The 13732-nt window shown below is 41.0% G+C and overlaps 1 protein-coding gene across 4 annotated transcripts in view; it reads left to right on the top strand.

The window, feature by feature from the left end:
• Window positions 1-580: 580 nt before the first annotated feature.
• The window catches only part of LOC146391435 (B-cell scaffold protein with ankyrin repeats-like), a 28956-nt gene continuing 15804 nt past the window's right edge, over window positions 581-13732 (top strand). For all 4 annotated transcript variants that reach the window (XR_014799930.1, XR_014799931.1, XM_084924397.1 and 1 more), the window contains exons 1-7: window positions 581-657; window positions 938-1333; window positions 4594-4727; window positions 4803-4941; window positions 5206-5348; window positions 6340-6454; window positions 7214-7410. Coding sequence is in view for 2 of the 4 variants with exons in the window: in XM_084924397.1 (XP_084780523.1) it covers window positions 645-657; window positions 938-1333; window positions 4594-4727; window positions 4803-4941; window positions 5206-5348; window positions 6340-6454; window positions 7214-7410 (1137 nt within the window). In the remaining 2 variants the exon portion in view is untranslated. The remainder of the gene's footprint in view (window positions 658-937; window positions 1334-4593; window positions 4728-4802; window positions 4942-5205; window positions 5349-6339; window positions 6455-7213; window positions 7411-13732) is intronic.

Raw genomic sequence — 13732 nt, 5'->3', positions numbered from 1 at the left:
CTTCTTTTGCTTACCTGAATGCCTACTTTGTCTTTATAAGGGATACCATAAAATCTGAGCATGGCTGTATGTAACTTTTTTCATTATTTTGGGGTATTTGGCATGTCTACGATATAACGTGATAAGGTGATACTCAAAAATGCTCCACACAAATTAGATTTTTCAGCATGAAAGATGTCATCAAACACTGACAACAATCTTTTTCATCTTAATGTGCCACCCTCTTTAGATAATGTTTACTCCATTACCTCAGCATCGTATTTTATTTATTATTTTATGACTATAAATTTATAACTCCCTTTTACGCACAACACGCCAGCTTTTATGGTGTCAGCATCACTTTAAGAGCAAAACTAAACCTCTGATGTCCTTATCTCTTATGGTCTGTTGGGAAATTTCAAATCACGTTAAAGGACAAAAAGTAAAAAGTTGTGTAACTTCTCAATTAGACTAACTTCATAGCGTATATCAAGCAACTATTTATGTATATTTTAAGCAAAACATCAAAGCCTAACTTTTTCCTGGTCATCATAGCTGAGTCTTTGTCTGCTTTGGCACGGAAACAGCCTCTTATCTGCACGCCTCCTGACAATAGCCATCCAGTTACTGTGAAGTCAGCCTTGCACACAAGCAGCACCACAGACATGAGCCACACAGGTAGGCTACTTTTTCATATTATTTATTATTACGTCTATTTTATCTTGGATAGTGAAAAATGATTGTGTAGTATGTGATTTTTGTAGTTAATGCTTTTTGATTGATTTTGTTGTCATCACCAGATCAATAATTTCTGTATTTCACTTGTTTTTATATATTTAAATAAACAGGGATTACTTTGGCAGTTTACCTCTATGTGGCTCAGCTCCAGAAAAGTCTACATAATGTTTCTATGTTGTTTCATAAAATACTGAAACCATAAAGTTTTTTCTTCATATAGCTGGGGATTTGCTGATCGTCTACGACACTGAGGCAAAACAATGGGCTACCTACCTACAGTCAGTTTTCACTGGTCCCATCTCAGAGGCTGGGATCTGCTGCTATGACATTGCTGCAGCGACCAGTCCGAAGGGTGATTTCCTGAGGCTCGTCCAGTATACCTGCAAGCTCCTAATCCTTTCCAAGGGCTTGCTGGAGGGTCTTTGCCCGACGAAACGCTTCTTCCTGGGACGCGTGTTGAGTCCTGCGGCTCATGTGGTGGTTCTGCTATGTGGGGTGGAGAGCCTGAACCCCCTGCTAGAGCTGGTGCCTCTGAATGGTGATGAGTGCACGCAGATCTCTAGTGAACAAGACGCCTCTGAGTACCTGTCCACTGTGATGGACACTGTGAGAAAAGGTATGGAATCTTTTTAAAATCACGGACCATATATTGTGTTAGTACCATTGTCTTTAGCCTGGTAGAAGATTATAGGACTTTAGGAATGCTAATATTGGCTAAAGTGCAAAAGAATGGGTGAAAGTAAATCAACCACCTCCTGCAGAGTGGATAATGAGTAAAACTGAACTATTGGTATCTTTTATCATTGCCCCCCCCACCCCATGAGGTCTCTGATCGTATTTCATGAACCAGTCAGGTGTGAAATACCCCGCAACTCTGTCACATCTCATATTTTGAGCTCAACATCATTCCAACTGTTATTCCAGTCCTAACGCTACCTAGTGTTTCTCTAAAAATTATGTTTGAAGTTTAAGGTTTGAATTTGAATTCAAATAGCATGCAAAATATCTCAATGCATGACGGTTAAAAACAGACAGTTAAAAACTGATCTCAGCCTTGAAAACCCGGAACAGCTTTTTCAACCTGCCCTTCCTTTAGGACAAATGTCCTTGCTGTTCCCTTGTAATAAATGCGAGGAGAGACGAGCGCTCGTCATTTGCTAGAATGCCTGAGCAGCAGCTTGGAAACCTGTTTACTCAGTTTTTTTCATGAGAATTGTGCATTTTGAAGATCCAATATTTGTTAGGAGCAGCTGCAGAGACATCTTTGGTGAAACTGCGTGTATCACTACCATGTCCTCATCTGCCCGCCAATTATCCTCTGCCTCCTTTCCAGTTTTTTTCCTAATTACACTATTTGTATAAAACCATAAAGTGGAGGAGTGGGCTTCTATTTAAACAGGTGTGGGAGCAGGAGGAACATTTGATGCAAATTCAGACACCACTGATTACTCATTGTGAGCCATGCAAATTCAATAGCACTTACAGCATTGCTTCATTGCAGCGGTACAGAGAAGTGGTTCAGAGCGGGAGTCTATAAACAGTTACACTTTAACCCAGAAGCACCTTCACTATTAATGCAGGATGAAGCTGTTTGTTTGTTGACACATGCAACAGACATGTGGGTGTTTGATAAGTGCGTACCCCACGTAAAGTAAGTGTACTTCTTTACTGGTTTCTGTACCTACATGCATCAGCGTCAGGCTGTTTCCAATAAAAAAGAAGAGTTTCGATTTTCTATTTCAAACACATGTGAAATCATCAAATTAAAAACTCTATTTACCACGTTAGGTTAGGTAAGTAAACGACAAGAGAACATCATGTAACCATGGCAGCAGGTCTATCAGTTTCTTCTCTGCACACCGATGTTTTGAGCAAAAGGCTAGCATTAGCATGCTAACATGCTCATACAGTATTTTTATCCCAGTATTATACCTGACAAAGTATACATGCAGCTGACCTGATAATTGAAGAACAGTCAACTTCTTTGTCATGAGAAAACCTTTGCAGTATGCTTTAGGTCATAAGCCATTCGGCTGAATCTGAGCAGAGAGCATAACCCTGTACACTTCACAAATCCTGCTACTTTTGTCAGCAGTCACATCATCAGTAAACATTATTGCCTTCATTCCCCTGGCAGCCATACAGCCAATGTACAGCCTCTGCCAGTTTTTCCAGGTTTTACATGTTAGGACATGACAGCAAATCAACATCAAGTTCTCACCAGGTCTTAAAATTACACCCCACGATTCAACAGCTTTTAGCACCACCTTTAGCAGCTATATTAACTGCTTGCTGTATGTATTTTTCAGTCTCTCACGTCATTATAGAGGAATTTTGCCGCCCTCTTCTTTATAACGTTGCTTCAATTCATTGTGGTTTGTGGGTATTTGTTATGCACAGCTCTCTTAAGGACGCAGCATTTCAATCAGGTTGAAGTCTGAAGTGTGACTTGGCCCAGCAGATAGATCCTTTTCTTTATCAACTATTCTACTGCTCTGCTGGGGATCATTATCCTGTTGTATAGCTCAGTTTCAGCCAGTTTAGCTGCATGACAGCCTCATATTTAAGTAATATTTTGGTATACAGAGGAGTTCATGGTCTGACTTCATGTTGCCCAGATCCCATGGCTACAAAATAAGCCCAAACCATTACCCCTCCACTACTGTGCTTGACAGTTAGCATGAGGTGTTGATACACTTGGTTTTCTCCAAACATGACGCATTATGCATGACGCATTACATGCACATTATGACCAAACACCTCCACGTCAGTCTCATCTGTTCAAAGGACCTTATTCAAGAAATATTTTGTTTTTTTCAGATGCAACTTTGTAAACCTAAGCGTTGCTGCCATGTTCCTTTAGAGACACGAGCCTTTCTCCTAACCACCCCACCAAACAAATCACACTTGTTCAGGTTTTTTTTATAATTGCACTGTCATGACCTTTAACATTTAGCATGCTAACTGAGGCACATAGAATCTGAAATATAGCTCTTGGGTTTATTTACAGTTTCTCTCAGCATTCTCAGCAATTTGCTGCGATGTCCACTTGTCTTCTAGGAAAACTAGAAACTGCCTAAGATGTTTACTGACAAGGAATGAATTGTGAAAAATTACTGGGTTGGACATGGGGAGGTTCTGCTGCACAGCAGTGTCACACATTGGGGGCTCTGCCAGAGAGGAGATTGTCAGAATGAAGTTACGAAGATGGTCTGTGGGAAGCTGGTGGCAAAGCCAATGTAAGCAAGAGCAATAGGCAGATTGTAGGTTGGCTGGTGAGCAGGTTAGTTAGTGGGTTAGTGAGAACCGATGAGTAGGCAAGCTTGGCAGGAGGTTTCTAAAGGCAGCAGATGAGTGTTTCCAAAGTGGCAAGGTTTTTAAGAGTCGGGAGCATAATGGTGACAATGTGAACTGCTGCAACCTTCTGCCTTGCTATCTCCAGCACCTGATTATCAAATGTGAAGCAGATGTAGGAACGATGGTTGAAGAAACAAAGAAACAAAGAAAAACAGTATGACCAGCAGACCTCATATTGAGAGTTCACATATTGAGAGATCCACTGTGGTGCTGTACAGAGTCAGTATAGGTACGTGCTTAGACATTTCCACAAAATCGACTGCAAGAAACTTATCCTGATGCTACAGGAACTCATTCTCTGCTGACCACCAGTGGCTCTATAACGCTGTCGACAACCTTGACAATGCCTTTGACTGTCGGCAAGATATTATAGCTTGGGCCAAAGTGGCAGAACAACCATCTGGGATCTTCCAGTAACTAAAACAGATGTTTCAGATAGCTACTGCTATTTGAAAAATGTGTTTTGTAGAAATTCTCAGTGCATAGTTCAGCATGTTATTGAGTGTCTATCTTTTTCAGCCTCAGCAGCAAATATGAACCCCATGACACACAAACCATCAGCATCAGAGCTGAAGGGGGTGCAGATGCAGTTGTCTGGAGCTGACAGCGCCAGATCCAGCATTATGGTGGTTCCTTCCAGAGTTCCCTGTGGGGTGAGAAACTCATCTAGTCATTAGTAAGTTTTTTCTCACAAAGCACATGTAACATGTGTACTGTCTGTTTGGTAGAGCTCTATGGAAGTGTTCATTCTCCTGAAAAATGAGGTGGCTGGCTCCGACACTGAAGTTGAGTTTACGGGTAAGAGTCGGACGCTAAGAGTGAAGCCTCTCTGCTGGAATGAACGGATCCTATGTGTCAGCGCCCCAGGTGAACAAAACAATAAAATACTGTGATGACTATATGATTAATGAAGCTTTATTCTGTCTTGTGTGAAGTCTCTAAAGTCCTACGAAGTGATGTTCTTTGAATGAGTCATTTATCTTTGTATACAAGGGACTAAACACTTGAACCAAGATAATAGGCTGTTTGCTAAAGTAACTTCTTGGCACGTGATAACAACTTGGTCACACACAAAAATCTCAGTATCTTCTCTGACCATGCCTGTGTGTTATCTGTGTGTTTTTACTGAAGATTTTCCAGCAGGAAATGTAGGAGTGACTGTCTACAGCGGTGGAGTGCCGCTGAATGATGCACAGCTGCAGTACTACAACAACATCGAGGAAATCGCCTGTCTGCTGTCGAGGGTAACAGACCCTGTAGATTTCATGTGTCAGGTAAAGCCATAAATGATATGTGGGTAAAGAATAAAGAATAAATGCCTCATCTGAGTTTTAAAATGGGAAATTCCACTACTTCCCCCAGAAAGGATCGGTGCTGAACTGGGAAATTTTCCTCATTATACATACATCAATGATCTCTGTTGTTTCTATTTCCGCATCCTTTCTTTAGAGTCTGTTTCCAACTATTTTTACAGAGGTGGACAATTAAATTGAGGAGCCATTATAACAAGAAAACATTTGGTTTTTGTACTAAATAATTGTACTAAAGACTGGCTCTTAGCTCACAGTATATGTGTGCACAGAAACAGCAGTGGGACTTCAAACATATAACACTTGCAAATATATTTAAATACCTGCAGTCAATCATTAACTTACTCATGTTTAGAGCACTTTTAACTGCTGTTCCAGACTCCCCCTTAACAATAGAAGTAACTCTTCTGAGGTACTGCGCAATGCTACTTAGTGACTCACGATTATGCAACTCACTCATCAAAATTAGTCAATCACTACCTCAGAACACAGCCTAAAAGCACAAAGATGTGGGAAAACATCCATTAGATTGAATCAGCATATTTCTTCTGGTGTTTTATGAACAACCATTCACCATCTCCTTTCTGAAATTAAAGGACAGCAGGTTTCAGCTGTCTTGGAGCCATGAACACTTGATTTGATTAGATCCCTTTTGCTGAAGAGGCACCCTCGAGGCATGCCAGCAGAAGAATTTGCCAAGACAATCTCAAACTAAAGGCCCGGACACGCCTCTGATGTGTGTGTGGTTAAAAATCAACCTGGCACTTTTATGGTCTCTCTACTGTAAATTCAGTATAACATCAACAACAGTTCCATTGTACTTTTTTTTTTAATCTATATGTTTAATTTGTTCATCAAATAAAAACAAAAAAAGGCCTCCAGCCTGGTCATTAAGAGAAAAGGCTGCAAGCTTTTCTTTACAGCCATTACTCACTAGACTGTGTTTGCATTTCAGGCTTTTCAGGTGTCCTCTGTGAACACGCTGGATCAGAAACTGGCCTCCATGCTGTTGGAGAACATGCCCACGGGAGGCTTTCAAGGACTGCAGTGTGAAAACGCACCTGAAAGAGGTACAGCTCTCCATGGTGGATTGCTTAGTCTGAACTTTACATTAAAAAGCATCTGCTGAGTAATCACAATGACAGAAAAACCCAACCTGGTATATAAAATATATAAAAACAAAACTCTTGTTTGATTATCAGAAGATCCACAGTCCAAACCACAGTAGTTACACGATCCCTAATTGTGTGGAAAACATTTTCCCTTCAGACAGAAGCTACAAATCAACACGTCTAACGTGTAACTGATACAAGCTGCGGCAGGTTATGACAACAGAAAGTGTCAGATCGGGCCATTTATATTAGGTGCCGCATTGCTGCACTATAATGCCTGCCTAATTCTCTCTTTCCTGACCATGTCTTGAAGCAATGACGTGAATTCAACATAATGCACACAGCTGAAATAGGTCCCACTTGCATCAAGCGCAGTATCCACTTTGAAAGGGAAAAAAAGCCTTCCATTATTACTTGGCTCATTATGTGGCAGATTGATGGCTTCATCAGCCACTGAGATTGATTCTTAACTGTGTTGAAAAGGGCACAGGGAAATGTTGCCATGACAAACAGGTCAATAAGTACCTCCAAGCTGTCTTTCTTTGACGCTCCTGGATGTGTTAGATTACCCACATTGCACTAGATCGCCGTCAAGTAATCACAAGGCAGAGGTATCTGCTGCTATTATGTGATACAGCAGCTCATTTTCAATTTCAGCCTTAATGTAATGGATGGAAATTCCTTTCCAAGACCTAAACTCTCAAACATCCCCCGCAGAGCTCCACCGTGCAGAGGTGCCCTCGCTCCTCCACTTTGCCGCTCGGTACGGCTTCAGAAATGTCTCCAGCCTCCTCCTGCAGTGTCCAGGTGCTGTAAGAACACTCCGCACGGCCAATCGTCACGGACAGACTCCCGTTCAGATTGCCAAGAGTCACGGCCACACAGAGGTTCACGTCATACTGAAAGAGATGCTGGTAACTACATCCTTATAAGACTTCTTTCACTCTCACTGTGTGTGTTTCATCTTCTGGGCTCATATTGACTCTTATTCCATGTGGAATTGATCCTTGCAACAAGTTAGATCATGTTTCTGGCTTATTAACCTTCCATAGATGCAAGACATTCATAAGACATTATTAGAAAAATCACAATATCTGATTGCAGCTTTCCGGCTCAGTGATTTCTAAGTTTAATAAAAAGCTGTGAATCCATTAATCATTGTTACAGAGCTGCTTGGATGTCATTTTAGGTAAGCTGAATTCCAGTTACTTGCTGACAGTTGAGGAAAATAGCAAGATAGACGTTTGTTCTTGAGATCTAAAAGCCGGGGTAAGCAGTGCAGCACTTAGGAATGCTCTTACTGAAATGAGTACGGCAGCAGGACAATAAGTGACTGGTCCCTTATCAATAATGAAAGGAATGGAGAGAATAGGAAGGATTGAAAGCGAGGAGGGGCGAACACACTCCCTCCTAACTTGCGTCTTTATATCCAGATCATGACTCAGTTAGCACATGGATGGTGGGCTCCCTCCTCCCATCTTCAATATATCTGGCCTGTGAGGTTTCTAATGGAACACCCCCACAGAGATTAGAAAGACGGTGTTTGTTCGTGCGTGCACAATGGCTCCCAGCACAGGTCGTCTGCATACATTCAGACAATTAATGCGACCGCTGATGTTAAAAATGTCCTTGCGTAACAGCTGCCATTTTGCCATGTTAATGCGGAGATCATCTTCCCGCTCAACCTTCCACTTCGCTGTGCAGACGCACTCGCGCCTGAGCCGCAGGTTAGCCTCTCACGCGCTAATTAGAGGTAATCCAGATTTAATAGATTCCTTGCGTGCACCTACCTCACTTTATTTGATAAACCTGTAGGATCGTAATTTTCTTTCCGATACTAATTTCATTAGGCCGTGAGGACATTATTTATATATATATTTAAAAACAAAACAAGACCAAAAAACAAAGCAAAAACACACATCACGCACCCAGTGTTACAGAAAGGTCAGCAGGTCCTTTTTTTCAGTGTGTAATGCAAATATTACAGAACATTGCACATCTGCTGTCAGTGAACCTCAAAAGCATTTCAGTGTATTCATTTTAGCCGGAGCGGTATATCTTTGGTACACTGTTGTGAGGTAGTCGAACATCAATTTTGAGCAAGGTTTAATTGCTCATGATACCCACAAGCTTCTTAAGTGAGGTTACCAAATCTTCCTACCTAAAGCTCTAAAGCTGAAAGATTAACATTTGGCTTTTTTCATCTTTTTTTCCCCCACAAAATATGAAATGAAAAACCCGCACATGTTCTAGCTAGCTGTTAACCTCACTGAAGAAAAGCAAATAATCACAACAAAAGGTTTTGCTACAATGCAAACAAAAGTTATTATACATAAAAGTGATATTTTGTATCAGTAAGGATAAGTATGTTCTCCACAAATGTCCACAGATGTACACTCATTCTTATGAAAACAAATAGTGTTTCAGAGAGAGACACCTCAAAACCTGAATAGAAACATCAACACTTATGGATATATATAGCGCCAAATCACTACAAGCCCTTTGTATAGTAAAGGTAAAGACCCCACAATAATACAGAGAAAATCCCAGCAATCAAAAAACAACAACCTTTGAGCAAGCACTTGGTAACAACGGAAAGGAAAAACTCAATTTTAACAGGAAGAAAAGTTGAACAGAACCAGGATTAGTTAAGGGCAGCACTGCGGGTGAGGGGAAGGAGACAGGACGTTCAACAGCATGTATTTTATCCTGTCTTCCTTCTCTCATCCCACGCGGTCACAGCAGATGGCCCCGCCCCTCCCTGAGCCTGGCTCTGCCGGAGGTTTCTTCCTGTTAAAAGGGAGTTTTTCCTTTCCGCTGTTGCCAAAGTGCTTGCTCATATGATTGTTGGGTTTTTCTCCACATGTATTATTATATATAGGTCTACCTTACAATATAAAGTGCCTTGAGGCAACTGTTGTTGTGACTTGGCGCTGTATAAATAAAATTGAATTGAAAAACACAAAAATCCCCACAAAAGGAATAAAAATAAAATCAGCTTAAGAGAAGATGATGAGCAGAGGTTTGGGCTTATTCAGGTAACTTCAGGGCTAACTGTGTGTTTTCATATTGTTAACCTCTTAAGAGATTGCAGACATCACCTGCTCCAGAACAGGTTATGTTCCAGAGATCCTTATCCGTTTGTGACTGGTCAGATGTCACCCCCCTTTTTATGTGAACACACTCATAGCTAGATCGATAAATTCTGGGTTAGCTTATCAAGCAGATAACCAGCTTCATGTGACAGCACAAACTAAATACACTCTGTGGGGAAGAGGAATGAAGCACAGATATACCAAACAAAAGAACAACAACATGGAAAATATACTTCAAAATAAAAGAGGAGGTAAGAGACACAGACAGGGAGGCACAGACGACAAAGAAAAAAAGAAACAGAGGAAAAAATAAAAGCTACGGCAGCCAATCAGACAAATTACAATCAGGTTGTTTCAGACATACTGCGACTTAATGCTCAGTCAGAAAATGTCAATTTCCCCTCATCTTTCCTTATGATGTCGAAAACATTTTTGCTTTATTAATGCCTCGGGCTAACCTATAGAAAGCCCTGGCACTCCAACAGCTGTTGCAAATGTATTTATCCCCCTGGCAACGCTGCTAATTGAGAGTGAGTGCAGAGTGAGCGAGGTTCGATCAGAGCGGTCTAGCGGGTGCTCGCTGTGAGCGTACAATAAGTCGTTGGAGCGGAACTGACAGAGGAGCGGTCGAGTCATACGGAGGTCAATCAAAAAGGAGTCTATAGCTACAACCTAACAGACATCAGATACAGCACACAGACGAAAGTGTTATTTCTTGGCAGTTTTTATTGGAGGGTATTCATCTCGACAGCTAAAAACAACACATACTGTTCTTGCATGTGGCCTGGAGGAGAAATTATGAGAGCCATGATTGTGTTGTGGGTTTTGTTCCTTTTTTTTGTCCTCGGTTCATTAAATCATCTGCAGCGTTTCCCCCCACCACCTCCAATTAATCAACCCATGATGCATCAGTGATTTGGGCGTCAGCGTAGCAGCACTCTGTCAATAAATCCTAGATGGATTGGCCCCCTGCTTCATAGACGGGCCGAATCACTCACAGGGCCTGCGTCAGATCCACTAGTCTGCCCCGGCACAACACTTCTTTGTTAATTAGCTGTGAACTGCTCCAGAGGGGAAAGCTGAATTATTCAGGGAGAGCATAACTAGAATACAAATATAGAAAATGCTCCGCTGGTATCAACAATGTTTATGTCCTCAGACTGCAATGTGCTCACTCAATTACTTACACAAGCCAGCATATTCCTTATTTAATATTTCAGAACTGGGTCACAAATCTGGCTGAGTGTCACTTGGCATTTCGATGGACTCTGTGCTCATGCTGCAAGATTTCACTGTGTGCGCTTTGAGTGCAGAGCACAACTCGATAAATACAAATCAGCTAGCAACTTCACCACCCGATGGCTACAAAGAACGTTTTATGTGTTGTTCGTGTATCCACCTATTCAAATTCACAAAATCCAAATTAGGTGACGTCCTAGACTCTGGTCGTGAGATTTGTTATATCAGCTGACCATATTTTGCATAAGGTGTTTGGTTTATTAGTAACTGCACAGTAATAGGCATCAGCTCCAGAGATTTGCTTAACATTTGTATATTCCTCAAGTAAAACGCTGTTTTAGCACTCATTACCAGACTATATGTTGCATATCCATTGCATTTCACCAAGCACTTAATCATCCAGACTAGTATAGCTGGTTTAGAAACACTTGAAATATATCAGCTACTGGATGGAGCTCCATCAAAAGCTTTTGCAGATATTAACAGGTTGAAGAAGCTGAAGCCTGAATTTAGAGATCCCCTGAATTTGTACATCGTTCAATCAGCTTGACAAAGTTTCTTGTGAAATAGATTAGGTTGTTGTTGTTTTATCTCACAGTCCTACATGATGAATCTCTCGACTTTGTTTCTAATTAGCAAATGTTGGCATGACGATGTTATTCAGCATAGTATGGTAAATATTAATAGAGACATATATGCGTAGATATGGCAGTGGCTATCCATTGAAGCACCTCTACACTCTAATTTCTAATGCACGTCTGTGGAAACACAGATCTCTACACAGTGAAATCACAACTAGATTCAAACTTACTCAAACTGTATTTATGATATGGGGTATATTTGGTTAAATTAATGTGGTTTGGTGGTTATCACTCTTGCCTCACAGCAAGAACGTCCTGAGTTTGAATCCACCATGTGGCCTAGGTCTTTCTGTGTGGAGTTTGCACGTTCTCCGTGGGTTCTCTCCGGGTACTTTGGCTTCCTCCCGCAGTCCAAAAACATGAAGTTAGTGGGGTTAGGTTAATTGGGCTTCCACCTGTTGGGCTGGTGATTCTAAATTGCCCATAGCTGTGAATGTGAGCGTGAATCGCCACAACCCTGAATTGGGTAAGTGGAAGAAAATAGATGAATGGATGGGTTGTTGTACAATAATGCTTATGTTACAGTCAACTTATGTTGATAGTAACATAAAAGTTCTAAAGTGTTAATGTTGTATAATGTTTTCAGTGAATATTACAACTCTAGTCAAGCTTTTATTTTGCATAGTCTCTTCTTCTCACGGCTCCTTAGTCCACATGTCTTCTAACTAACAGAAAACGAGTTCATCTGAACACCCACGTGCAGCTTTACACATTTTTTTAGCGGCGTTTCAGGTATACACTGAGATGCTAACTGTATGCTGTGCGAGTGCCATGGAAATGAATGAACAAATAATTAATAGTCTCATTTAGGACAAAGTAACACATACGATGAGCCATTAGAAAATGTCACTATCAGTATCTGTCTGATACACACTTTCGCTAACATAGGCTAGTGCTAGCTTAATTTAGTTTTGGGGCAGTCACTTAGCATCAAGTCACCTTTAAAGAAGGATAAATTATTGATATATCAAAGTAGGCATTTTCTTTACAGTAAAATGCTGGTTTAAAACATTATTCCCAGTTGTTTGTTATTTAATATAAGAATAGGTCAACTATGGTAAACATGTAACCGACATCTTAGCATTGCCACTGACAGCAGATTGATGTAAGCACAACTGATTTATGCTTGCTGTGTTAGCCTTCAATAATACATGGTTGGCTTTGTGTGAAAAGAAAAGTGCGAAGGTAACACATTCCTGAGCAAAATTAGCTTTACAGAAGTGTGAAGTATTTATTCGCCAGCTCAACTAGCTGTTCTATGCCAAGGCAAAAAACAACAAGTTGGACAGATTTTTAACTGCACAGCACTTGTGTGATGTTCAGTTTTACACTTTGCAATCTGCCACACATCAAACACTCCCATGCTGACACCAGTATGCAAAAAGATAGCGAGCACGCTAAAGCTGAGAGCCGAGCGAAGAGCAAGCTTGTGAATTGGCCATTTCAGCCGTTAAAGGCAGATTTACGGCCCTTATCCCATGTTAGATGTATACTGTCTGGACTGCGGCGGTTCATATTGAATTTGTCTGGAATGAGTGGGGCTTCTGCAGTTTCAAGCGTCTTTAAAATGATTTAGCATTTGTGGTTAGTAAACAAATACCCCTCCTCGGTCCAGAACTACCCCTGAAAATACCACACTGTGCTTCGGCACAGCATCTGACTATTAAAATTCAATGATCGAGTGGTGGTAATTAACCCGTCCCTTCCACCTGTTGGGCTTGTTATGAACCTCTACTGTTAAGTAATGCATTCATGGCAGCCGATGTGTAATTTGCAGTACTCGGAACAGTGCAATATTCTAATTGAGTCATGATTTGCTGTGTTGCTTGGGAACGGCACACGCAGCAGGGCGGGTTATATGGTGGATGTTTTGATCCAAATGAGCTGTATCTCATGCATTCTGCAGATTTACATTGCTGCATTCAAAATGTATCCTCGTAAAGCAGCAGCGGGGTCAGCTGTAATCAAAAGATATTCACTCTTTCGATGCAAAAGCTACAATACAGTAAAAAGCTTTTTTTATTTAAAAATGTAGTGGTACTGTCTGTTTTTTTCTGTTAGTCATATCAGAATGTGCATCTCTATCAGAAGTTGAAGTATGGCAGCAAATCATTATCTGTTTCTCATCCTAATTATAGATGCGGTCTGATATGGAGCAAAGGGGTCTTGAATTGCTCACTAAATGATATGTTTAGACTGAAAAGGGAAGATAGTCTGATTTCATAATTACCCTGATCATACCCCTGTCTGTCCCTCAGCGT

The sequence above is a fragment of the Perissodus microlepis genome, chromosome 3, assembly GCF_051167445.1.
Source record: "Perissodus microlepis isolate ML-2025 ecotype Zambia chromosome 3, ASM5116744v1, whole genome shotgun sequence".
NCBI lineage: Eukaryota > Metazoa > Chordata > Actinopteri > Cichliformes > Cichlidae > Perissodus > Perissodus microlepis.
The sequence above is the reverse complement of the archived record's forward strand: the minus strand, read 5'-3'. Positions and strand labels throughout refer to the sequence as shown.